Here is a 27,447-nt window from a genome sequence, read left to right on the forward strand (position 1 = left end):
GTAAAACCATCTAGGCTACTCACCCATAAGAAGTGTCCACTTTAGCTCCATGTTAGGAAACAGTCTTTAAGTCTTTAAGTATTTTTATGCTGTTTGAAGTTTTGTGATGTATGAAATACCTCAAGAAATGTCCTGCTGACTGTCTTAAGCTCAATGTTAACTCTAGCTCTGTTATTTGTTCCAAGCAAGCTGCACATAAATTTCCACTACGTTCTGCTGTATTATTCCTGTTCATGTCAAGAGAGATGTTGTTCTCTTTTGGCTGCTTTTCTGACTGTATTTCCAGCAGTGTTGCCAGATTTGACGATTCTGTGACGATTTCCAGCCCAATAAAGCTCTGCAAAACTCACCCAAAACAATTACTGCCACAAGAATGTGATAGAATGATATTGTCTTGACATCAAGGTTTATAAGAACCAATGACTTTCTTAAAACTAAATAATGATGACAAAATAAAATTATAAAAATGAATCTATTTTCCTGGCATGAGAGCAATACAACAGAAAAACATGGCAAATACAGTAAAAGAAAACAAGCAGATATGACAGAACAGGTAAATATGTCGAATATTTGCCAGTCAATAAATTAAGGGGAGACATACAGGCAAAAACATTGTCTTTTCATTCATCATGTGAAGGGGTTCATTCACATATAATTTGCCCGATTATATACATTTAATTTATTTATTTATTTCTGATGTATGAAGTGACCAAAATCCCCCTGTAAAAACCCTTGACTTCAATATGTAAAATAAATTAAACAAGATTTTTCAATCTGACTTCATCCAATGTTCAAATTTTTGTTCTAGAAAGGTATGCAAATTAGTGCATATTTAATTAGACAATGCCTCATTTGAATATTTAACCCTCTGGAGCTGTTTGTTTTTTTGTTGTACACTCCTTCTGTTTTACTCAGTTTATTAATGTTTTTATGCATTTGTGCACTTTGGAGGATTTATTACATAAATAAATGGAAAATAAATTTGCTGCTGTCGCCTTTGGCTTGCTTAGTTGGGGACACTTGACATTTGCTATTCAACAGTGTTTTGATCTGCCTGCATTGACACCATTGTATGCATACCATATACCAGTTATCACAGTAAATCTGCTTTGAAACAATCTGCATTGTAAAAGGCGCTATATAAATAAAGGTAACTTGACTTAAAACTTATTGATTTATACTTATACTATTTGACATGGTTTAGTGTAAGATTTTTGCCCATCTTTTGGAAAAAGCAGTTTTAAAAGTAAAAAATTATGACTTTAACCAGTAGATGGCTGCAGTGCTCCACTATTTGACTGAAAGACATCTTTTCACAAATTTTTTTGCAGTTGGATTCATATCTATATGAATTCTATTCATATCTATTATAACAATAAAAAAATACTTTTTTGTCAAAGTTTAGAAAATAAAGTTATATTACACTCAAAAAAAAAAAAAAAAAAAAGATTGTTGATGCTGTTCAGTTTATTTAAACAATTTATTTTGATTCAACACCATTGTATCAGCTTTCTGGTTTAAATGTTAAATGTGATTGATTCATGTTAAACTGATCCATAATTCATATTGGAATAACATGTTTCAATCAAGTAAACTCAACCAGGACTCAATCAAACAGGATTTTCACTTCCCATCATGCTTTGCAAAGGGGCTGAACTAGGAGTGTAAATGTTGAAATAAAGTGTTATTTTAAGCAGTTTTTAGAAAGATGAGAAAATGGAAAGATTTTTTAATGTTTACTGTTAGATTATGTTGGTATTTAAAAATTGTAGGGTTACCATTGTGGTGAATTGTTGCACTTGTACTTGGGTTGAGAACCTGCTAACATACTTTCAAATTATTTTTTATAAGAAAGTAATCAATGTGGTATTGCTCTGGGTTGCATTTCCAAAAGCATTGTAAGCATATGTTGATTATAAAACCATTGCCACCAATGGACTTATGATCAATTTAGGCTTTACAATGTTTTTGGTTAAGGCAATTTAGGATGAGTCCAGTATCACATCTAGATTTCTAACACAGAACATCACAAAAGTTATGTAAATCACAAAATTAAACAAGAAGATTTAATCAATGTATATAAAAACAATTTATTATTTATTTATTGCTTTTTATTTATTTTACAAAACATTGCAAATTACCTGGGCTGACACTATTAAATTAAGCTGTGCCCAACCATAGTAAATAAGTTGAATCAACCTTAATAAATTAAGTTGACCCAACATAAGTACATTAAATTGGAATAACAGAATTGCATAATGCTGAAATAAAGCAACTTAATCATATGATTTTTTTATGTTCGTTCAAAGAGTTATTTATTTATTTATTTATTTATTTTTTGAGTGTATGATTAGAATCAAACCTCAACAAGATGTTACAAAGAGAAAAGTTGGAGTCTATAGAGTTTATCGTTTATTTAAAAGATGTTTTTCATTAAATTCTACAAATTTAATCTACACTTAAGTTACTAACAGAGCAAAAAATAACAGAAATGAACAGTTATATGACATTGAGTACAAGTACACGACATGAATATCAAAATGCGATGAACTGAACAGCAATAACAAATGAGCAAATAAAGCACATGGATTCTGTGTGTGTGTACATGTGAGCATGATGCATTGTGGATGTTTTAAAGTGTGCCACTTCATTTCTGTCTATGTGTGTTCTGCGTTGTTTCTGATTTTGAGGATGAATTTTGTCTATTTTCTAAGCTTTTTTTTTTTTCTTTTACACTAACATAAAAACAAGATATTCCAATTTATTTTTTTATTCAAAGAACGTCAATAATAATGCCTTTGTGTTGCGCTTGAACTTCAAACAGAACTACAGTACACTTTCTTGACGTGCAGATTGTAGAACATGATGCAGAACTTTGCACAGATGTTCTGGTCAGGCCAGTTTGGACATGATGGACAGGAGTAGTCCTATATTCAATCTCAATTTAGTCATTTGACTGTATTCTCAGAGTTAGTTATATTTACAAAGAGCCTTCGAGTCGTCTCCCATCACAGGTGTAATCCACGTTTTGAGAGTTTGGTCACTCTTTTACTGTAGCTACAACTTATATTTGGCATAGCGATTGCTTGAATATACAGATACAAGTTCAAAATCTGATCCCTTATCATGCTAAAAACCCTGTCACTTACCTAGACTGGTTGTAGTTAAAGTGAGGTCGTTTCTTCTCATGTACACAGATTTGGCTGTTCACAACACTCTCTCTGACCCGAAGACATAGGCTACCACAGTGTAATAAGTTAGCTGATAAGACTCATAAATGAGCTGATTTGTCCTTTTCACATGACCTCTAATTCTTTACCAATATAAACACATTTCACTGGGGTTAACAGCTGGTTGTTGTGTTCTTTACATTCCTGCGTAATGGAGGCAGAAACTAGAAAAAAATAAGATTATGGAGCAGAACTACCGTTTCTCAGTGAAGATGTTGATCATCCGCATAATAACTGGACAAAATGATACATTTTCAATGTTTTAAAATAAACTCATGAAATATTAGTACACAAACAGACAGAATTTATTTTTAACATGAGATCGGCAATCATAAATGAACCCTCTCTACTGTTAAAAACCCAACTATATTTCACTTTCATTTTTAAGGCTTCTGAGGGATCATTTTAAAGGGTCATAAATTGAGAAATCAACTTTTCCTTGAGCTTGAGAATATCTTGTACGTTTCCGAACTGAAAACTTCCTTGTTAGTCCAATAAAAGCGTTTATTGACACCAGAGAACGACTGATCCTGGAATGTGCCTTTCTATGACATTAGGTGAAGCTCCGCCTCCTGATATTAATGATTCATGTTTATCTGTGTGTCAGTAAATCAAACCAGCGACTAAACGCTCAACTTCACCTTGTTTCTCTTAGTAGGATGAAAATAATCTGTTATTTAAACCGTGATTAAATGATATATATATATAAAGAACACTCCCTTTACAGTTGCTGGAGCTGTCAATCAAACAGCGCGAGTTTATCAGTGACTGAGTTTACTGGACTCGCGCCAAAACTCACGTTTTATTCAACGAATCTCTTAGTTATATCACGTTTGCACTGTTATAATGAAAGCATTGGTTAGTATGCAGAAATTGAGTTGCAATGACGAGATCACTGCTTTCATGTCTGTGATCGACTACAGTGTTCATCACTGCAACCTTTCATGCCACGATCTAAATATAATGCCTTAGATCTACATATAACGTCATAGATGCAACACTTTTCACGATTAATTAACCATGAGAGCTGTAATAGTAAAAATATTCGAAGTGTTTTCAGAAGTAATACTTGGCGATTTCATATTCAAAGATGTCAGCCAATCACAGCAGTGGGCGTTTACACTGAAGTCTCACAGAGACACGCCCCTTAAAACAGAGCGTTCAAATCAGAGGCTAAAATCAGGGTAGGAAAATGTCTTTTATTTCTAAAATTATGACCATTTTTGATGTAAAATACATACTAACAGTATAAGTGCACCAAAGTAATAAAACAACCCAGTTCATGAGTCCTTTAAGGCTTTTAACTGTTTTTATGATATAATCATGCAAACGTCTCCCTCGATACAATAAAACATTGATTATTTTAAAGCTGCCACCATGTGCACGATATAAAATGTAAGACCCTCCACCTGCACAACAAAGTAAAGCCCAATACAGAAGCATCCTGAATATTTAACTCATTTAATGGAGTGATCCGTTTCAGCCGTTCCCATGACAGACCTTTAACTCCGTCTCCAGAAACAGATGTTTGATGAACCCACATCTGCAATCTTCCTGAACAGACGGATGGAAAGCAATACGAAGATCTTCTGACTGGAAAGGTTGAACTGAAGCTTTGTGAGAAGTCTTGGTTTGTCGCAGATATTGTCTTGCGTTCAAGAGTTTGTAAACATCCATCAGGACTTCATATCTGTGACTCTCCTGTGCTGTTGTCACTCCGCAGCGGTTTCTGTCAAAGTCAAAGGAAGAGTGAAGAAGCTGAAGCCACAAACGCTGCTTTAATGTCTAAAAATCTGTTTTAAATCATTCAAACACACTTAGCCCAAAAGCCTTAAGGCTCAAAATATACTTTTTTTACACAGTTGAACGTGTAGCCTGTCAAAATATACTCCATTTAATAGCGGTCCACACAGGCGAAACTTGCATTATCTGCACTGTATGCGGAGCCTCGCATATGCGTAAAAACCGAAGTGTACTTCGGCTTAACGTACCTGACTGCTGCTGGACTGGCTGGTACTGTATTCTCCATTCTTCTTTTGCAGGCACATTTGGCCAAACCAATAGTAATACTCTGTCATGGCCTGAAGGGGGCGACACAACAGCCAAAATAAATGATAAAAATAATTTGACTAAACAATAACTTGCCATAGGTTTCTGTTCAAACCCTAGTGGTTGATATGATATTACACAATTTAATTTATGCATAACAATTGCTGCAATGAAATTTCGATTTATTTTACGTATTTACTAAATTAGAAATAATTATAAAATATGAAAGAAATCATTTGAATTTGATAAATAAGTGATATGTAGAGCGTCATCCTCGTCTCTTTGACCTCAAATTTAACTCTGTACAGCCGCTTCTGCACTTGCATTATAGCGCAACATAGTTTGAAATCAATATTTTAAAGATTAAATAAAACCAAAATCAAAAGTCAAAATAAAAAAGTCATGGCGCTGTCAAAATAAAAGCTAAACTGTCACTTTAAACTGTGAGATGTGACTTGAAGTCTAAAACAAACCACTGTTACCAAACCTTCAGTGCGTTTGAGTCAATTCATCATGTGTTTTCTGTTGTCATGTTGTGTTTTAAGTACCAGTTTGGACATCAGGCAGTGCATGATGAAGATGAACACCCCCTGAAAGCTGTTGAAGATGATGAAGAGGTACAACATGACTTCAGTCCCTTTGTCCTGGAAGAGGAAGAAGCCAAAGATCCACGTCCCGCCGAGAACACACAACTGAGCCACTGAGGTCACTGTAAAACTCCTACAGAAAATATAATTCATCAAAACAATTGAAAACGGACTCATAAAAACTAGAATAGTTTATGAATGATAGTAAAATAACACACGCACCTGATCTGTTTGAGTTTGGAGAGGTCTGGATTGAGACTGGACATTTTTTTAGCCAGTTTCCACACAGTTATGATGAAGACAAAACAGTTGAGGATGACGATGATGCAGACGGGTATGAAAAAACTCAAGAGGAAATAACCATCAAGAGAGAGCCAACAGCTGGAACAGAATGATAAATCAGTCACACACACACACACAGAAGACTTCCTGTGGCTAATTCATCTTTTGACTGTATTCAAGTTTGTACTATTTTATCTTAGTACAAGTAAATTTAGTAATAAACTGCTATAGTTATTAATATTTTGAATTTGTTTTTAGTTTTACATATTCCATTTGAAGTTTTAAGTTTTATTAATTTTTGCATTTGTCATTTTTATTTCAGCTTTAGTTATTTTAGTACTTCAAGTTAAATAAAAATGAGGAATTTTGCATTAGCAACAAGCTGAAATAAAATTTTATTTTTTAAATATTTAATTTTATTTCAGTTTAAGTATCAAAAGTGTTTTTTATATTTTTAGTAATTTTGTTGTTGTGTTTGCCATTTTTATAAAAAAAAATTAAAAATATATCTGTAGAGTCTTTATTATTTTTTATTTCAGATTTAGATTTAGCACTTCAAGTTAAACTAAATACAAAGGTAAAATTTTGCTTTGGCAACTTTTTATTATTTTAAGTATCAAAAATGTTCATTTTTATAGGTTTTTTAAATATTTCTATAGTTTTTATTCAGTTTATTTCAGTTTTAGTTTTACATATATCAGTACTATAAGTTAAAAAATAAGAGAAAAAATAAGAAATGGTGCATTTGCCACCAGCTAAATGAACTAAGTTTTCCCCCCAGTTTTTATTTAACTTTTTTGTTTATTTGAGTATTGACATTTTTTATGGTTTTCATTTTAGTTAATGATAACAGCATGATGTCGTCATGCTCTGCAGGCCTTCTTTGCTCTTGCACAGAAAGTACAGTGAGACTGCAGGTCTAATGTATCTGATAAATCCCGATAAGCGCAGTGAACGCTACGATGACAACACACTGTGACTGGAACCTCACTGGAGTCATCAGACACTCTGTGAATGATTCATCTGGATTTACAGCTTCTGAGTTGATGTTTGACCATCAAGTAACTAAAGTAACTTAAGCTGAAGCACTAAAATTATTAACTGGAAATGAATAAAACTAAAATAAATTAAACAAACAGAAGTATTAAAAAATTATATTACAATTACTAAAAGTCTAACTAAAATTACCAAAAATAAAAATAAAATCGAATTTAAAAAAAATGAATAAAACAATAATAAAGCTACAATAAATCTTAAAATAGGGCTGATTCAGAGACCTGAGAGATGTTGTACACACACAGCACTGGATTCAGAAACTCACTGTCGATCAGTGCCGTATCCCCGCGGATAAGAGATGGCAGAGATAATGACGATGACGAGAGGGACTCCGTATCCCACCACATACATGTAGAGATGTTTTATTGTGGTGTCAAACACCAGCACAACCATCCTGTAGAGCTGAACCCCCTCCAGCAGCATCCAGCAAAACGCAGACAAGAAGAGGTAATGAAGCAGGCCGGCCACAATCGAACACGCTACCTGAGAGACAAACACAATCAACATTGGTTCTTGACATTAAAGTCTAACTTTTGGACTTCAAAGACAGAAAATATGGGCCATTCTACAGAGTTGGTTCAAAGCCAGAGCTTTTTCCACAAATTTTGTATGTATGCAAATTGTGTAATATCCAAGGCACACATTTCTAGTAATTGTACAGTTACTTTATTTTTGACAAAACATCCCATGTTTCGGTAGTGACCACATCACCTTAACTCGCATACTAAAACACTAATGATTTGCATAATAAAACATACTAAAATTCTAATGATTTGCGTAACTGTACAGAAATTGTGTTTATTTCCACCAAATAAACAATTATTTGTTCCCTTTTGTTGCTACCAAAACAATGATGTCACTACCGAAACGTGGTGAAGTTTTTCGACACTTTTGAGCCGCTCAAAGATGCTAATCAGCACACGGTTAGCTAGCACAGCTAAATTTTATGGAATAACACCCAACGAAGTTTGCTTAACTGCAGAAAAAGGTGTTGGGTAGTAGCGTTCCTTAAAGTTTCACACAGATTTTCAGACTTTTGAACACATTATCACTGTTCGGGAAGCAGACACACTCTGTCAGTTTAAATCTAGACTAAAAACACATCTCTCTTGCCATACACATAAAACATTATCTGCTTCTATCATTCAAATCATATAAATTGTTAGGCTGCATAGATTAGGTCAGCCGGAACCGGGAACACTTCCCATAACACCGGAAGTACTCGCTACATCATCAGAAGAATGGCGTCTACGCTAATATTAGTCTCTCGCTGTTTTATCCCGAGGTTTGGCGCAGTCTGACAGATCCAGGTCGTATCCAGATGAGATGAAGGACCTGCATCTAGACATGATGATATTTAGGGGTTTGGGTTCGGGACAGCCACCTCCCCATTGAAAGTACCCAATAAATGATGATTTTATGTATATTAAGCTTACCGATTTTAAATATTATTATGGTATTCAATAGATAATCAAAGGATCTTTTTAAACATCCAAATTTGAATACTTAAATGCATTTTAAATGCGTTTTTTTGGTTGTGGGACAGCAGTTTGCTGTGGAACGGCCCATATAAGTCACACACCCTGTTGTGAGTGCTGGAGATCCCGCAGAGGAAGACGAGGTCTGCGATGAAGAGGCACACGCTCAGATGAAGATGAATGCTGTTTCGGGTTCCTTGGATTGAGCGGCAGAAACGGAACGTCAGGATGCAGAGAAATAAACAGACCAGAGACAGACCTAAACCCACACGTGTGATCAACACCAGCTCAAACGAGTCCTGGAGGAGAGGAAAAGGGAAAAAATCATGAACATTTGATCTAAAATATGTATAATCTCAGATTTTCTGGGTCACAGATGTACCTGTATGGGATAAAGGGCCATCAGCACAGCGAAGCTACTGAGATGAGAGCAGGAACAGCCTGTGTGAGTGCCATTAGACCACGCCCTCTCACAGCCCCGCCCAGACCACGCCCCCTCAGCCTCATTCCAGAACACACAGGAGTAAGCCACACACCCAGACTCCGCCCTCTCCTGAAGAAGTGAGAAGACCAGATACTTAAGATGATCAAGTTGCTTTTAATGTGACACGGTAGCTGGTAAACCAGCTAGAATCCAGCTTAAACTGGAATTTTATACAGGGAAAAGTCCCTTTTCCACCGAAATTACCCGGAACAATTTGTCCCAGGAACTTTTTTCCCCCTAGACCTGTTGCTGTCTATGTTTACATCATGGTCTAAAGTACCAAGAAGATTAATCCGGTGAAGATCGACTGCATGCGGCTTTCCAGTTCCCGCTGGATTTCATCCTCTGCTTTATAAGTTTAATAAAGCCTAAACATCGTCGTTGTTCCATTGGTCGTACTTTTTAAACTCCGTTATTGATTCGAATAGCAAACAACTAACTGCACGCACCACAACAGGATGAAAAAACCAGACCAATCAGCATGTTTAGTGCCCAAGTCCCACCCCCGAAAGTTCCTGAACTTTGAAAAAGTACTACCTCGTGAGCAGGGACTTTCTGAAGCGGAAATTTTACCTGGAACTCCATTTAGACCCTAGTCCCTGCATTCAAAACACACTGAGTACCACCCCAAAGTCCCTATAGTTCCTGGGGAAAGTTCATGTGGTGGAAACGCGGCTATAGTTTTTCCAGTCGTTGTGCTGGTCGGGATCCTCACCTCCGTGTGAGTGAAGATGAGCATCACCGGCTCAGACAGCTGTTTGGTTTCTGGATTACTGACGACGGCCGTCACCACATTCGAGTTGAGCTGGTAAGTGACGTTTTTCCCCTTCACATCTGATCTCTCTCTGCTCTCCTGCTCCTGTGATGTTCTGCTGATCTTGTGGAACTGATCGCTGGATGAGTTCAGATCTTTATAACTGACCAGCGCCACAAACGCAAAACCTACAGGAAAACGACATTCACATCCGGTCATGAATGTGCTGCTGCTTTCATACGTACACGAATGTGCTCGTGTGTGTTTGTACCTGGATATGATTTCCCTACAACTGTCTCCCAGCTGGTGTTGAAGAGGGTGGAGTCTGTGCTCAGAGTGACACTCCCAGTGGGCGGAGTCTGACTCCGCGTGACTGCAACCTCAGCGACTGTGATTCACATGATCATACAGAAGAAGACTTTCAGTACTCAGGATCTCTTTCATTGTATTCATATTTTAAACACATTGAGATGATGTTTGTGTCTCACCGGTGTTGTGCGTCTCAATCCTGGTCACAGGCTCTCTAAGCTGAGGTCCAATCAGACGTATGCTGTTCTCCACCGCATTCAGAAACTGACTCAACATCTCTCCGCTAGTGATGCTTCCATCCGACAGCAGATCATCAGTGGAATTGAACAAGTTCTGTGGAAAAGACACTGATTCAGCCACTGTGAAAGCGCAAGTACACAAACTACTGTGTGAATATATTACGCAGTGTGTTTAACCTCCAGTAACATCTCTCCAGTGAACTGTTCTGCTTGTGGATCATTCAGAGTCTCACAGCTGTTCTTCAACAGTGACATCAAATTCTTCAACTAAAAGACGACACACAGAAATCAGAATCTATGAGTCTATAAAACTTTGCGGGAACAGTGATTTGCAATGTTTCTAAACCATTAAAATGTCCAGTTGTATTGTCATGATTAGAACATTATTTAAAAGTTTTTGGTAATATTCCAAGAATGTCAACGTTAACATTTCCGGGATCAACATTCCTTCATAAGGGATGTTGATCTAAGAACATTTCCTGTCAAAACAATAAGAATGTTGATGAATAACTATGATCTTCCAAGAATATTGTTCCCAGAATGTTTTCTCTCATTGTCATGATCAAGAACGTTCAATAAATGTTATTTTAAGAACATTTTATCTTAACATTTACATAATCTTAACCATGTTAGCTGGGCATCTAATAATAATTATAACAGTCACAATAAGCAGAAGTTCACATTTTACCTTGTCCAGTGTGTGTCCAGCGTCAGGCTCAGGTTTAAACTGATCACAGTTCATTTCTGTGCACAACAACAGCAAAGATCAAAATAATGAACAGAACAACCTAAAAACTGCATCTAAAATGAAGCGAATAATAGTTTGCCCCACTGTTATAATTCTCACCGATGCATTTTGACTGGTTGTTGCCATAGTTACTGTAACCCTGGTGACATTTGCAGCTGTATCCGCCTGGATGATTGTAGCAGGTGGCATTTGTGCCGCAAACTTCTGGATCTTTACACTCATTGATGTCTGTGTGAGAGAGAGAAGATGGGTGAGAGAACATTCTCTGTGCTGTTTGTGTCATTTTAAAACGGTGTAGCTTATGGGAAGATGCTTCAGGTTGTCCATGAATGTGGTCACATCATAATGACCACATTTTAAGTTGGCGGATCAATTTGACCCATTCCAATTTTTTAGTTGTCGGAAACACTAGTTCCCTTCCGAAATGGAACTCGCACTGCGTATTAAAGCATTTGGGGAACGCCTAGAGAACGGTCATCGTCTTTCGTTTTTCAGGGACTGTTTTGTTCGAAGAGCTATTTAAAGGTAAGAATGGTTGTTTACAGACATCTCAGTCAGTGTGCACATCCATGTATAGTTACCTGGTAACACACTTGACTCATGCATCTTTGTAAGAGCATGCATGCCTAGTGCTTGAGAGTTCTGTCGGCACGCGTTGTGAGCGTTTCCCGCAGAGGAAAGCTCCACTCTCATTTGTCTGTCTCTTCTCGAGGGAAGCAGGACAGGTTTTTTGTTATGAAAGTGTTTAGCTGATTTAGCATGCGTCCTCTATATCAGTAAGCAATGCTCTATTTACATTTGGAGGTTTGTTTGTTTAGGTTTGTGTGCAAGCTTTACATCTATCACACACATTACTTGTGCATTGTTTGTTTGGACCAGGAGCACACTCGTTCGCCTGTATAAGGCTGTTTTCATGCACTTGAGTGTTTTCCTTTGCAACCATAGTTGCGTGGGATGAAGCAGAAAACAGTCCTGTCTGTATATGGCAGGACATATACGATGGCAGATTATGCTGTACTCCAACATCCCCTCCATTTACTGTAGTTACAGGTTGAGCTTTGCAGGTTGCCTTTTCTGGCGTGAGAACCATGTTACATTTAGTGACCTCGGCTCCCTATAGAAAGGAATAATAGGGGGCTTTTATTCTTTTATATCCCAGACCCTTCACACCAGGCCTGAGGCTGGACCAATAATGTGTTGGTTCCATCTTTTTGAACCTGTCTGTGGATCCGGCACAGCGCTTCTTAGCGAGTGCATCCTTTCAGACTGCAGAGTATGCACTTTTACATTTAGGCCTCTGCTCTTTGTCTCAGGTTGAGCTTTTAAGTTACCTCTCTCTCTGTGAGGGCCATTACAAATTTAGTGACTTCAGCTCCCTGGAGAAAGGAATAAGGGGATGTTTGTTCTATGTTTTATGTATTGGGGCATTTAAACTGGGGCCCTGGAGCTCTCATTATTAGGGAAGGTTATCGTGGCACCCTTACTATGTGCCTCTTTTCTTTATGAGGCCTTAATACCGGGTAGCATTAAGAACGAAATATCACCTGTAGTGAATGGCATGGCCTCCTTTCGATCTGAGAGTTGTTTTTTTAGGCCGTCGCTCATCTGAGCTTCAGGTAGTTGATATGTCAGGTGTTCGGCCCTCCGGGGCCGCCCTGTTAATCCTTCTGGGTTGAGTGGGCTGGCTTCTTCTCGTTAAAAAGAGTTGTTTGTTTAAACACATGCATGACTTTGATACCTTCCCTAGGTTGAGTGAAGCGGTTTCCTTTTGCTTAGAGAGTAGAAGGCGATATGCTGAAGCCTCTGCTCCCCCGAGCACCAAATAGATCATGACGATGGGTGTTGGCCCTCTCTGGGCCACCCTTGACATCACCCTGGGATGAGTGAGCTGGCTTCCTCCTGTTTGAGAGTCCCTATTCGAGGCTGCCGCTCCATTTGAGCTCTAGGTAGTTGAGGTCTTTGACACTCGCCTACTGCAAGGCCACTTTGACAATCACCCTATATTATGTCGCTTCCTCTCATTTGAGAGTTTTTATAGAAGCCTCTGCTCCACTGAGCTCCAGGTAGTTGATGTCCTCAAGTGATCCACCTTGACATTCCCTGTGGTGAGTGTGTTGGTTTCCTCTCACTTGGAGGGTCATTTTGTTGAAGCCACCACTCCATTGTGCTCAAGGTGGTCAGAGTTGTTGGACTGAAGTCTCCACTTCATTGAGCTCCAGGAAGGTCATAAGTGCGTGTGTGCTGGCCCTTCTTTTGGGCCGCCCCGATATCTGGCCTAGGCTTGTACTCATGAATACATCTTTTTGACAGAGGCGGTTCAGCTGTAGCTTTCAGCCTCCTAGAATCCTAGGAGAGCTGCTCCAGCTTAAGACTAGCAGCTAGTGATGCTAGTACGCCTTCTCTCTTTATGAAAGTCGTCCCTGGCCAGGGCCCGCCTTCTGCATTAGGCTATTAATGAAAGTGGCAGGCCTTACGGCCTCCTCAATGTATCTAGGTTGAGCTGAAACTCCTCTTGATATTAGAGTATAAGTGATATGCTGAGCTTCAGTTCCCTGATGGTGTTAGGCACAGACAAATAGCAAGGTGTTGTAGGCTTTTGTTAAAAGCCTTCCCTGTGGTTGTCCTTGAGCGTTATTAGACTTTCTCTTGTTTAGAGACTGGAAAGCACTATGCTGAAGTATCCGCTCTCTAGAGCTTTGGTAGTAGCTTTGTCTAGTTTGAGCTTGGAGCATCTCTCCACCAAAAGCTCCTTAATTATTATCAAGTCATGGAGTCGAGTGTTGCAGGCCCCTCCTGTGGAATTTCATCCTGTTTTGGGCCTCCATTCCTCCAGAGTTGAGCTCAGACGGCCTTTCTCGTCTTGGAGCGAGAGTTTTTGCTCAGGTTTTTACCTTTGAGCCTTTCTCGGGTTAGCTCACTTCGCTCCCAGAGCTCTGTGCCCCATATGTGCCAAACACCAGTGATGCTCAGGTCAAGCGTGTGTAGCGTATGCACACGTATCAGGATAATCAATAAACTTTGGAGTTTCCAGAACGCTTTTAACCTGATGAACTTTGTTTCTTAATCACTAAATCGGCTCCGAACTGTCTACTAAAGATGAGCCCACTTGACACCTTTGTGGCCCTCCGAGTTAACACAGCAGGCCCAATTTCCTTGCTCTTAGGACATCAAAGGGGCCCCTCATGTGGACTACGGGCCAGATCCACATTCCAGCACCCACACACACTGGCACACACAAAAACACACACACACAGACACACATACAGAAACACACAAACATACACTTTTAACTGCATATATATTTATATATATATATATATATATATAGCACCACTATGCTGAAATATATATTTCATATATTTTAGGGCGTATGCATGTTTCCTAGTGTTTAAATGAGTGTATTTGTGCTAGTGTGCATTTTAATGATATAATTTTGTCTGTAAACCATAACTTCTCTCCTATGCCTTTCTGACCTATCGAGTTTGATCTCGTTTCAAAGCTCCGGACTCGAGCTATTCATTGAGACATGTCACCAAACGGACAAATGTATTTTTCTATGTGTTTAATGATACTGTGAAGAACACACTCCGTTTGGAGATCTGATCTGGTAGTCATAAATCATTGGATTAAGTCGTGAGGCCAAACAATGGGAAAGCTTTCCCGCCAACTTTGCACCCATGTTATTGGCTACCCCACCTCAAGGAGGTGTGTCGGCTTATCTGTCATAAAAGCAAAGACGCACAATTTCTTGTGTGTTCTCTCCCGACTGTCTCACGAGCATCTCGTGCACGTTTTTCCCGGACCCCTCCGGTGACCACGCGCTGTCATCGCGCTCAGCTTCGGGATCGCCATCTTCCAGCGAAACTCACTCTCGTCCTCAGTTCAAACCTTCCCGCTGAACGGAGGAAGCCAACGAACTGCACCAGCGCTAACCTGAAATTCGACACACGCAACCAATGCAAGTATACTGCCGTTTCTCAATCTTAGATGATGAAACTGATTTCCGTGCTGGCTTAGGACTGGTTGTGAGTTTGCTACTTGCCTTCTCTCTTTCCTTCTCTACTTCCACTCTTGTACATAGGTGTGTATTCTTGTATATATATTTAGATGTATAACCTCTGTATTCGTAGTTTGCATATATTAAAACGTTATTCATGCTCGATTGTTCTGTTTGTTCTTTCAGCTGAAAACCCAAGTCACTTTAACGTTTTTCGATCGTTTTATTCTTTGATGTTATAATAGCAGGTTGTTTTCATGGCCAGATAACTTTGTTTATAATATTCTGTGAGGGACGTAGTTTGCTGGACAAACGAACAGTTTCTCTAAATAATTATTAAACCAGAACTAATCATATATGTAATTGATTATAATTCGTTGTAATTGATTCACGATATATGTTTAATTCCCCGTTGGGTCGATATATGAATCATAATTTATTCATAACCTTATGAATTATTATATTCATATTTCATCCATAAATTGATTAATAACCGCTACATTTCGTTACATATATATTTGGTGGAGAATGCGGGCAACGTTTTAAACTTGGTTTTCGGTAAAAGAGCAATGTAGAATAATTTTGTATGATTTAACTTACATGCGCGCTTTATTCAGTGAGAAGACGCACGGGTCCTCACTACGCACCGTTAACAAGCTGCTGTTTGTGTCTAGAAACACTGCAGGCATAGCCTTGGTTGACCGTGAAATAAACTGCAGTCCATTAATATTCAGACTTGTATGCGAAAAGGCGACAAATTTCCTGCAATACAGCTAATATTAATTTCCGCTTGAATAAACGAGTTGAGTCGTATTCAGCGTGTTTTGAGATCGTGCTGCAAGATTCCCACTAAATCTCTTGAAAGGCCTTTATATTTACCCGCTATTAAATCTGAATTTCTTGTGTCGTCCAAAAATTCACAATAGCCGGTTTGCTCCTGGGTTACGTCGTTTGGACTAGCTACCCAAACACGTGACCCCACTTACAAATCTAATCGGAGAGCAGTTCACCTGGTTTATCGATTGATGTGTAAAATTTGGAGCTATATCAACATTCTTATCCAATGTTGATTTGTAACCCGCGGCGAAGGAATCCCGCAAGCGTTACATATTCGCGTGCATTAAAGTTTGCACCAAAGGGACTGATTCCCAGAGTTGTGTACCCGTGAGTAAAACGGTACACATATATTTATGAAAGAATCCGCTGAGGTTCTATAGTTGTAATCGTGACCGTGCAGACAGTTAAAACAGCGTAAGGGTCAGAACCCCACAAAGCGCTCGTTTTATATCACAAATTAAAGAAAGGGGATGCAGTAACTCTGACCAGACGCCAGAGGGCAGTCTGCTCAGGTGTGCCACCCCTCCCTACTTATTGGTTATGTGGACTCAGTGACGCCACCGCGTGGACGTTCTGAGTTAAAGCCGCTCCATACTTTGAACTGAAATTATCTCCAAGTTATCTTTTGCTTCTCTATACTGCGGGGAGTTGTAAAAGTAATTTGCTTTTGGTGGTTATGCTTTCCAATCATTGTTGGAATGTGGTTTACTGATTTAAATTTAATTTAAACACGTTTAAACTTTTAATTTAAATTGTTTCCCTTCCAACAAGGGAATTCACTTTCTGAGAGTGCGCCCCCTGGTGGACACTACCAGATAAGTCAATTCTCTTTTCCCTTGTATTCTTTTTCCTGTATTCACAGATCTACTCTATTTTATTTCAGTTTATTTATTTTATTTTTATTCTACTTTGTGTTATTTCATCCATTCCCTTTTTGTCTTTTCTCTCTCTCAAGTTATTTCTTTAGTTTTACTTTGGAAATTCATTCCCTTTTATTACTTAATGTTTTATTTTATTCACTCTTAGTTCTGGGTCCTGTGTGTTATTGGCTGGCAATAATATTCACGCACACCCAAGCCTCCCTTATTTCATACACTTATTTTGAATTTAATTAAATAACATTTAATTCAATTTTAAAATTAAGTAGTGTCAATCAGTTGGCATTTTGCTATCAACAAGCAATTCTCTTTAGGAAAAATCTGCAAATAGGGAAGGCTTCCTCTTTTCGCTTTTTCCCATCCTGTTATTCTACGCACTCATTTAAATTTAATTGAACAGAGTTTAATTCAAATTTGAATCAAGTGCATCTGATTTGTTTTTGTTTTATGTTATTTTTACTTTTGTTCTGCTTCTAGCTAGTTCATTTTAGACCCCTACTCTTTTATCCTACACACTTAATTATTTAAATTATATTTAAACAAGATTTAAATTGAGATTTAAATTTACAATTAAGTCGTGTTTACCTGACTGTTTGTGCACTTGCAGAGAAGGCCCTTCACCGCCGGGTGGCGAGTTGAGTCGCCCCAGTGAGTTCCAGTGAGTGGAGCTGCCTGGCCTGGCGGTTCTTTCACTGACTGTGTGTGAATCGGAGACACTCTGACCTCGTATCACGGGCAACACGCAAGGACATCAGCGAGTTGCGTATCAGGTACAGGGAGGCAACGAGACCCGGGGTGACGACAAGCGGCAATTTTGTTTAATTTCCCTGCTCAGGCTTCTGCACGACAGAACCGCCCTTTTGGAGTAACTGCCCGTAAAGGGGACAGACTCGGAGTTCAGGGAAAACTCAATCTTGACTGGTCACTCGGGCCGTTGGCGCAAATACCTTACCGAAGTGCGCAATTGAACTGGTGTTCCCTGTTTGAGAGGTTGCACCGTGGTACAAAGGGGACAGGTGGCCACGGACACCGCAGTAGAGTGTTTGAACGTCGAGGAAAGGTTGCCTGCCATTGAGTTCTTATCTGAGCACCCACAATTCACCCAGGCCTAAATTAGTGACATACAGTCATTTCACCTAATTGAAAGCCACAGAATATTACATATTCTTCAATTACTCAGGTGCGGGCCAACCCTTATGCTCTCGATCCATACCATCCCTCTAGGTTTTATGGCGCAACAGTGCACTCGCCTGACACCGTCATAAACCCAGCTGGAATAGGAAGTTTAAGTTTCACTTCTCCCCTCTAGCCCTTCTGTTTTAGTTTATTGCGATTCTATTTTTATTCCTTTCTATTTGTTTACGGCTCTATTTCTCATTTAATTGCATCCACCCTGTTCTGTTTTGCTTCTCTACTGTGTTTGTTTCTTTCAGTTCATGTAAAAGCAGAGCCTGTGAGAGCCATCACGGAAAACTGAGCAATAGATAGACGACCGTGCAGCGAGAGTCGTCAAAGGACTCTTAGGGCTACCGCCTGTCAAAATCTTTATTCAAATCCGGCACTCACCCACACAAATTGACCCGCGTGGTCCTTTTGGCTATCGACAATTAAGTGTCTAGCCTACATTCCACTAACTGTCTGCACCAGTTAACTGGAACCAAACCAAAGAATTATATAATCATGCATTATTATAAGTCGTTAGCCCTGCGCGTGCTTGCATTGGTTCTGTTTGTGCTGTCTTTCTCTCGCCAACAGCAAGCTAACGTGTTCAGAGCAGCCAGCCCCAGCACCCATGGGGACGGACTCAAGACCGGGTTGGGCTCCCTGACCAGCACGATCCTGCCCAACGACGCTGTGGATCCCCAGCACCTAAGCAACGAGCAGCTGGACGACGACCTGAATCGACAAATGGCCCACGATCCAATACCGAGCTACAAAGAATGGGCGAGAGTCATCCGAGCCATCGCCCACAACCTCAAGCTCCAGGCGGAGGACGCCCGGAGGAATCAGGCCCAGATTCATCGTCACCACGATCAGCGACTCGTCGAGACCCAGGACCAGCGTTGGACAGCGGACGAATCCAAACCCGAGCTGCAGGAGGAGCTGCAAAGACTTCAAAAAGCCCTTGCAGAGCTCCACCTGGAGGTGGAGCGTAGAAAACTGACTGGAAAACTCCAACACAGCGAAGCTCCCCTAGCCAAAGCAGAGACTACGCTGAAAGACAGACACACTAAAGCCCTGACCTGTGAAAATCATCTCAAACAGGCCCAGAAAGGAGTTATGGCTCCGAAACAACAAAGAGACTATGTGAATGAACTTGACACTGGTTACAGAGTACTGAAAAGTGGCATGGGAGGGGAAACACACATCACCGGGTTTCCCCTAACCAGTCAAGAAGCCCTAATTCCAAATGGGGTTAAAAGTCCACTGCCCAAAACGTCCAACGGCCAAGAACCTTCGCCAGCAGCTGTCACATCCAACTGCCAGCACCTGCGACAGGTTCTGATCCAAAAGCTTTCTGACCCTGCATCAGATCAAGGGCTCCCTGCTGCCATGGACCTAAAACGGGGCAGACTGAATAACCCATACACTTTCTACAGCCGAATGCAAAGAGGGTACTACGGAGCACGTAACCAGCCAGCAACGGAGGAAGATTTCATCTTCAACCCTCTGCTTCTCCGAGAGCTGCACCCTGCGGTCAGTGATCATCTGGCAGCCTTGGCCTGCTCAAGCAGCATGTCTATTCAGCAGCCGCGAGACTTGGTCGACGAAGCTCAAGCCAAGCAGAGAACTGCGTCTAAAAAGACTGTAGAAAATCCAACCAGTTACCCAGACTCCGATCACTGCCCAGAAACCTGTCCTTACCTTTTTGAAAGACTGAGAAATGAAGCTGAAAGACAAAATCAGACTCTCAAGTAACAAAGATGTGAGCTGAATGTGCAGTCGCACAGTCCAAATGAGGTCCACCTTGAACACACAGCTGCCACGCACCACACCATTGGTCGAGTGAGCCTGGTACCTCCTGTGTGCGTAGCGCAAATGGACACGTTTCTCTGTTCCACTCACAAAGACCTGCTAGACTGTTTTGAGCCCTTATTGAACGCCAGACCGCTGAAAATCTGGGCTCAAGTGTGTGAACTTCTGCCTTCCCAGTCACCCAGACCACCTGAGCCAGACGGTCAGGTCACAGAGGTCGCGGGAAATCTCCCAGCTAACCGCGGGAACCCCGGCTCAGAACACAGTTCAAGTTCGCCACCCGGCGTACTTCAACTCACCATAGACTGTAACTCTCTCTGCTCCAAGGTCACGACAGACTCACAGCTGAATGATGTAACTACAACAGACATTATTCTCACACTGTGGGCAGACAACTCAGCCTTCAGCCACACGCTGTTAAGTGCTCTCAGTGAAGGAACACCGGACCTCCCATTTGTCAACAAGCAAACACACTTTCCACTGGACTTTCGTCTGCCAACCATGATGACTGTCAAGGACATCTGCGTTTTGAACTTCAAATGGAACAACCGGCATTTAACCCATCACTTCTTGGTCCTTCCAGACCTCCTGATGCACTCTAATGCTCATACGGACAGTGCAAATGAGTTGTTGTGGGCCCCGATGACTGTACAGCTTCCTGTTGTTCCTGTCAACACTGCCAACTTCCTGTCAGGCCAGACTATCCAACAGGTCTGCATCCTGATCAACATACAGGAACCTGTAGTACCACCTTACACCAAAGGGGGTGCTGTTTGGATCAACATACAGGAAATTGTAGTACCACCTTACACCAAAGGGGGTGCTGTTTGGCTCCACGCACAGGAAACGGTAGTACCACCTTACACCAAAGGGGGTGCTGTTTGGCTCAACAGGCAATGTGGTCAAACCCTAAGCCACATGCTGGGCTCCTTCACACTGTCACCTGAAGGCGTGGAACTTGGACTTGCTCTAAAAGCCACACCGCTAACTGAAGTGTCACCCTACGTAGTTCACAGCTGGCTCAACGAATGCATGGTCACAGACATCAGCATTCCCAAAGCCCACCATCTAGAATGGATAATGGACCACGGCCCCTATGACTTTGAACGCAAGTTAACAGTCATTAAATTAATACCAGCTGCCATGGTCCCAGAAGGAAGCTTAAGCAACACAAGTTTCACAGCATCCTTCAAGAGCATCTCTGCAGTACCCACAGTCGCTAACCAGCCTGCCTGTGAAACTCAGGAAAGCGCTGCACCTCTGACAGCCAACCTGACAGCTAACACCACAACAGAGGAGCCCTTCCCAAGGTTTGAGCCTAAAGGCCAACAGATCCAGAAAGATGCAAGTGCGCTAAAGAATGATGCAGACTGTCAAAGACTCAGAAACGTCTTGCACAAATTCAAAGTGACATTTGACAAAGACCTTTTATGCTGTGGTCTCACTAAACTTCACACAGTGCATAGTGCAACACACCCAAATGCTCCTCCCACCTTAATCAGGCAGTACGAAGGTCACATCGCCCCACATGAACCAGTACAGGAGGTTGTTCATTCAACAGAAGGAAAAGGTGTTATCTGCCCATGCAACAGCACCTATTCAGCCCCTACCTGGTCCATTGTCAAACCAGACAGCAAGTGGCGACCCACCAGCGACTTCAGGAGGCTGAACCAGCAGGTGCCACTGCCACAACGTGCCAGAAAGCACAAGTCTGCACGGAGCGGAGATTCAGCTGCCTGTCAAAACTGCTATAACAGCACACCAGCGTTGACACTTCAGATACTGGTACCCCAACAACAGCGACCAGCCTGTCACAGATACCTCAAAGAGAATGCGTGCCAAGGAATGCCCACGGCCTACGTCGATGGACGTTCCTACAACCATGAGGGCATCTTACAGGCAAGTGCAGGGGCACGATGGTTAAACAACCAACCCTGCCAACCACAGAACAGCAGGTGGGGTCCCCAGTCATGTCAGTATGGTGAAGCAGCAGCGACCCTCAAAACCCTTCAAGTCTCCTCTGTCCATAACATCAGAGAACTCATGTGCACAGACTCACACTTTGCCAGACCTTGTTTCACATGCCATCTTCTGGGCTGGAAACAAACTGGTTTCAAGACTGAATGCAACAAGCAGGTGAAACATCAACACCTGTTCCAAACACGTGATCACCTCACCCAAGCACACGACACGAGCACTTACGGGGAAAAGGTGAAAAGACGCTTAAAGCAACCAGGGCGTGACAAAGGCGTGAACGACCAAACTAATGCCCTTGCCAAGACTGGCACCCTGCATATCAAGCTATGGTCACACCCACCCCATTCACCCACCCTTAGTGTGACAACAACAACCCGCAGCCAGCGGACTGTTCCTGCAACATTTCCCCCCCTTCCTGCCACTGCCACTGACAACCAAACTTGCCAACACTTCCATGCGAAATGTTTTGTACCACCACTCATACCCCTCCAACCTCCCGTTCACGGCACCTGGTCCCATGACCGACCACATGCTGCGTGTGGGAGTGAACTTTCTAAAATATGTCCCTGATGTCTTCACAGCGCCAAAGCTTGTACTGCCACAGGGCCAAAAGGGGGGTGAACTGATATACACCCACGACACACCATGTGCCAAACACCATGGCACCAGAACTATTTATGAGACTTTGGAACAAGTGGCGTACTGGCCCAGCATGCAGAAAGATGTGGCAGAGTATGTCAGAGAATGTCAGGTTTGCTGTCAAGTCCAAACTGTAAACCCAAACTACAGAGCTCCACTGCAACGCAGAGGAGTCACGTTTCCACGGTCAGTCGACCAGAAAGACTGGACTGTAAAACCTCATCTGATGCTCATGGCCATCACAGACACCATACAGGAGTCAACTCAGGTGTTCCCCACAGAACTACTGATGGAATGGCAGGTGCCACTGCCTTTGCACCTGTACCAACCAGGAGACTTGAGTCTCATCACAGCCTGCTCCCCTCATCAGCATCACAACAAGCTCCGCCTACAACTGAGAAAGCAACTCGCAACACAGAGCCAAACCCTGCAAACCACCTGCAAATCCTGGAAAGGTATTGCGTTGGTTCTCCGCACTCACAGTTTCCTGCTGATGCAAACTGCAAACTCAAGGAAGCAACTGTTTACAGTCCTCCAGAATGACTTTGCCCAAAATCAGCTGGTTATAGCTCTGTTGACAGACCTGCTGCGAGAAATTAGCTACTCTATGCACAGAGTGGCTATGAATAGGATTCCTCAGTATCCTACACAAACTGTGCTGGACTTTGCTACTGGCAGACCCAAAGACACGGTCAATGTTAGGTGGCGGCAACGTAACACCCATGCCAAGAAACACACCTCAGTTGCGGTAGCCTACCACAACAGCAACCCACGGCTGTGCCCGGCTCCCCACTTTAGCAGGTGTAGTTTCACCAAAGACTTTCAGTACTTCTGCCCAAACCAGCTCTTCCTCAGAAACCACACTGAAGGAATGGGCCGGTTGCAGCCCATTACCAGCAACACACGCTGCCCTGCCGAGGCCAAGCCTCGCGCCCCAGTCAGCAGAGCACAAGCCGAGATTGTGGGTGATCAACTGCTCATCCACACCCCCACTCATGCTGCCACCCTAACCTACAATCAGCACAGCACCGCCACTCGTGTCAACCTGCCCAATCCAAGTAAGTGGATCCAGGTACCCTGGGTTCCATCCTTTATCACAGCCATCTGGCAGTGCACTGTCTCTCAAGCAAAGAGGACCAGTCAGAACTGGAAATCCCATCTTCCCCCAGGGATCACAATCACACCTTAGATCCAGGAATGGAACTGAGGATTGACAAAGGGGGGTCCCAGCTAAGTGACAGTACTCCTATTGATGCAGCCCTCCAAGCACTCTCACGACTGCCTGTCCTGACCAGCTCACCTAGAGCCCGAGCTTGGACTGCTGCCAACACAATCCGTTGCCTCTCCATGGCAATCAAGTACGCACTCGCCCTGGGCCTGGCCTTCATCCTATCCCAAGGGATCAAAGGGATGCAAGAATCCATGGACAGGTGCTTATCTGCTCTCCCTCAAGGACCAGTAGGAACCACCTGCTGCGTGACCATCCGGATCCATGTGCCATCGAACTTGGTTACCGTCCAACGAAGTCCGCACAGGAACTTCGTTGGCCGAAAGGGGGAATCTGTAGCGTATGCACACGTATCAGGATAATCAATAAACTTTGGAGTTTCCAGAACGCTTTTAACCTGATGAACTTTGTTTCTTAATCACTAAATCGGCTCCGAACTGTCTACTAAAGATGAGCCCACTTGACACCTTTGTGGCCCTCCGAGTTAACACAGCAGGCCCAATTTCCTTGCTCTTAGGACATCAAAGGGGCCCCTCATGTGGACTACGGGCCAGATCCACATTCCAGCACCCACACACACTGGCACACACAAAAACACACACACACAGACACACATACAGAAACACACAAACATACACTTTTAACTGCATATATATTTATATATATATATATATATATATATATATATATATATATATATATATATATATATATATAGCACCACTATGCTGAAATATATATTTCATATATTTTAGGGCGTATGCATGTTTCCTAGTGTTTAAATGAGTGTATTTGTGCTAGTGTGCATTTTAATGATATAATTTTGTCTGTAAACCATAACTTCTCTCCTATGCCTTTCTGACCTATCGAGTTTGATCTCGTTTCAAAGCTCCGGACTCGAGCTATTCATTGAGACATGTCACCAAACGGACAAATGTATTTTTCTATGTGTTTAATGATACTGTGAAGAACACACTCCGTTTGGAGATCTGATCTGGTAGTCATAAATCATTGGATTAAGTCGTGAGGCCAAACAATGGGAAAGCTTTCCCGCCAACTTTGCACCCATGTTATTGGCTACCTACCTCAAGGAGGTGTGTCGGCTTATCTGTCATAAAAGCAAAGACGCACAATTTCTTGTGTGTTCTCTCCCGACTGTCTCACTAGCATCTCGTGCACGTTTTTCCCGGACCCCTCCGGTGACCACGCGCTGTCATCGCGCTCAGCTTCGGGATCGCCATCTTCCAGCGAAACTCACTCTCGTCCTCAGTTCAAACCTTCCCGCTGAACGGAGGAAGCCAACGAACTGCACCAGCGCTAACCTGAAATTCGACACACGCAACCAATGCAAGTATACTGCCGTTTCTCAATCTTAGATGATGAAACTGATTTCCGTGCTGGCTTAGGACTGGTTGTGAGTTTGCTACTTGCCTTCTCTCTTTCCTTCTCTACTTCTATTCTTGTACATAGGTGTGTATTTTCTTGTATATATATTTAGATGTATAACCTCTGTATTCGTAGTTTGCATATATTAAAACGTTATTCATGCTCGATTGTTCTGTTTGTTCTTTCAGCTGAAAACCCAAGTCACTTTAACGTTTTTCGATCGTTTTATTCTTTGATGTTATAATAGCAGGTTGTTTTCATGGCCATTGTTTTCATGGCATTTCAGTTGCAATTGTTTCTGATATTTGTCACAGCGATTTTTTGGCATGCACTCCCCTCAACATGGCGGCATGGGTATTTCATTCCTCAAATGTGTTAAGACGCAGTGCAAGTTTCCTTTCGAAAGGGAACGTCTCAGGTTACGCATTGACTCAGTTGATTAAGTAAACAATGTTTGATAGCAACAGATTTTCTCTGCCCAAGTCATTTGACCCATTCCGATTTTTGAGTTGTCGGAAACAAAAGTGAAACATAAATCTGGTTGTCATTACTGATAGTTCTGTAGACTCATTTTTTATTTTTATGAAACCCTAGACTAGTTTTAATTGACTGTATACGATGCTCAATCAGTGCAAAAATAAATAAAAACTGGCCATAACATAAGTGTGGGAAGCACTTTTACGTCTTAACCACTTTTCTATTTTAGACAATACGATTCATTTTAATTGGTTATATTATTAATTATAATTATTGATATTACTAATTATAGCTAGTAGCAAATTAAACTGACAGGTCAGAAATATAAAAGGCAAGCAGAAAGAAAGCACTCACCTTCACATTCTGCTTCGCTCATCTGCTGGTACCCAAGTTGACAAATACACATGTAAGAGCCAATTGAATTCACACACTCCATATGATCTGAGCAGGGAAATTCTTTCTCTTCACACTCGTCTAAATCTGACAGGAGGAAAGCACAGCATTTGGCATTAATTATAATTTCAGTAAAAATTATACAATTATAATTTATATATATAGTTTAACCCTCTGGAGTCTGAGGCTGATTTGGGGCCTGGAGAACTTTTGACATGCCCTGACATTTGTGCTTTTTTCAGTTGTTCATAAACATATTAATGGAAAAAGTGTCATTACATTAAGTGTTTGTATTCAGCACAAACTAGGCTACAATAATATGTGAGGAACATGTATGTACATGTTTGTGTTTTTGAAGGAATAACATTTATGCGTGGTTGTTGAAAAAACAAAAAACTTAAGTCACTGAAATAAGGCCAAAAAAAGTATAATAAATCTGTGTTCATAAGACTTTAGGGTATTGGAGGTTGTAGACTAGAGTTTTTGCTTCAAAATTATGTAAAAATTATGCTGCCTACTCCTTCATATAAAACAATATATTGATTTAGTTTTTGTAAGACACTTTTTGCCATGAAACACAGTATGCGAGGAGGCGTGAATCACCACTGAAAATGGGCCATTCTCACCTGAGAAGACAAAAGAATTGGATAGTAATGAGCTGAAATGACTTGCATATTAATGAGGCATTTCAGTCAGGTAGGCTGTGAAAAAAACCTTCTGTGATGTCTCAAGCTCATTATGATATATGAAACATGCAGAAAAATATTATTACAATATAAAGTAATGGTTTTATATTATACTTTAAAATATAATGTATTTCTGTGATGCAAAGAGTCTGAATATAGGCTTTTAGTTTAAAAGCATGCACATTTGGAGAAATATTGGATTCTCATATGCTTATGTCAATTTTCTATACAGAGGAGTTATATTAACTTAATATTCATTGTCATTACTATGAGCGCTGGTGTTTTCAATTCATCCTTGAAGTCGGAGGGCGCTCTCTGTGCATTTTTAGTCCACAAATTCATCTAAAAGAAGAAGAGGCTATTCCATGAATGGAGTTTCCAATACATACTGCAGCCGGAGGGCGCTAAAGAAACAAAAACTCATCTAAAATTCATCTATAGAAGAAAAGAAAACAGGAACTAACTGCATGTCTTCTAGAGATCGCTAACCATGACTTTTACATCCAGATAAACACTTTTCAAGACAATAAATACACGATTGAGATAATGAATGCATGTATTGACTGAATTAGCGTCTGAATAGCGCTGGCTCCGTGGGCGTGGCCGCATTAGCGGATAATGAGCTGAATCACGGACTTCTGACATGGCTCTCTTTTCATACAGATTACATAAACACAGAAGGTTTGTTTTCGATTTGACTTACATGATTTAAAACCTGACATCTTAACGTTTTTTTAGACATAAGTGTAATTTTTCT

At 41.2% G+C, this 27,447-nt stretch overlaps 1 protein-coding gene across 2 annotated transcripts in view; it reads right to left on the reverse strand.

The window, feature by feature from the left end:
* Positions 1 to 1,622: 1,622 nt before the first annotated feature.
* LOC137031912 (adhesion G protein-coupled receptor E5-like) overlaps positions 1,623 to 27,447 on the reverse strand; it is a 30,819-nt gene continuing 4,994 nt past the window's right edge. Inside the window, exons 1-14 of one of the 2 annotated variants that reach the window (XM_067403290.1) lie at positions 12,761 to 14,056; positions 11,316 to 11,444; positions 11,157 to 11,212; positions 10,646 to 10,735; positions 10,409 to 10,562; positions 10,192 to 10,308; positions 9,882 to 10,108; positions 9,065 to 9,235; positions 8,787 to 8,981; positions 7,470 to 7,687; positions 6,089 to 6,247; positions 5,828 to 5,999; positions 5,222 to 5,311; positions 1,623 to 4,959 (exon numbers count right to left, since the gene is read on the reverse strand). In XM_067403290.1, coding sequence (XP_067259391.1) covers positions 4,915 to 4,959; positions 5,222 to 5,311; positions 5,828 to 5,999; positions 6,089 to 6,247; positions 7,470 to 7,687; positions 8,787 to 8,981; positions 9,065 to 9,235; positions 9,882 to 10,108; positions 10,192 to 10,308; positions 10,409 to 10,562; positions 10,646 to 10,735; positions 11,157 to 11,212; positions 11,316 to 11,444; positions 12,761 to 12,821 — 1,884 coding nt within the window. In that variant the 5' untranslated portion in view covers positions 12,822 to 14,056 and the 3' untranslated portion in view covers positions 1,623 to 4,914. Of the gene's footprint in view, positions 4,960 to 5,221; positions 5,312 to 5,827; positions 6,000 to 6,088; positions 6,248 to 7,469; positions 7,688 to 8,786; positions 8,982 to 9,064; positions 9,236 to 9,881; positions 10,109 to 10,191; positions 10,309 to 10,408; positions 10,563 to 10,645; positions 10,736 to 11,156; positions 11,213 to 11,315; positions 11,445 to 12,760; positions 14,057 to 25,965; positions 26,092 to 27,447 lie in introns of those variants that run through there. The other variant, XM_067403289.1, reaches the window with a different exon arrangement.

This window comes from Chanodichthys erythropterus, chromosome 12, assembly GCF_024489055.1.
Source record: "Chanodichthys erythropterus isolate Z2021 chromosome 12, ASM2448905v1, whole genome shotgun sequence".
Lineage (NCBI taxonomy): Eukaryota > Metazoa > Chordata > Actinopteri > Cypriniformes > Xenocyprididae > Chanodichthys > Chanodichthys erythropterus.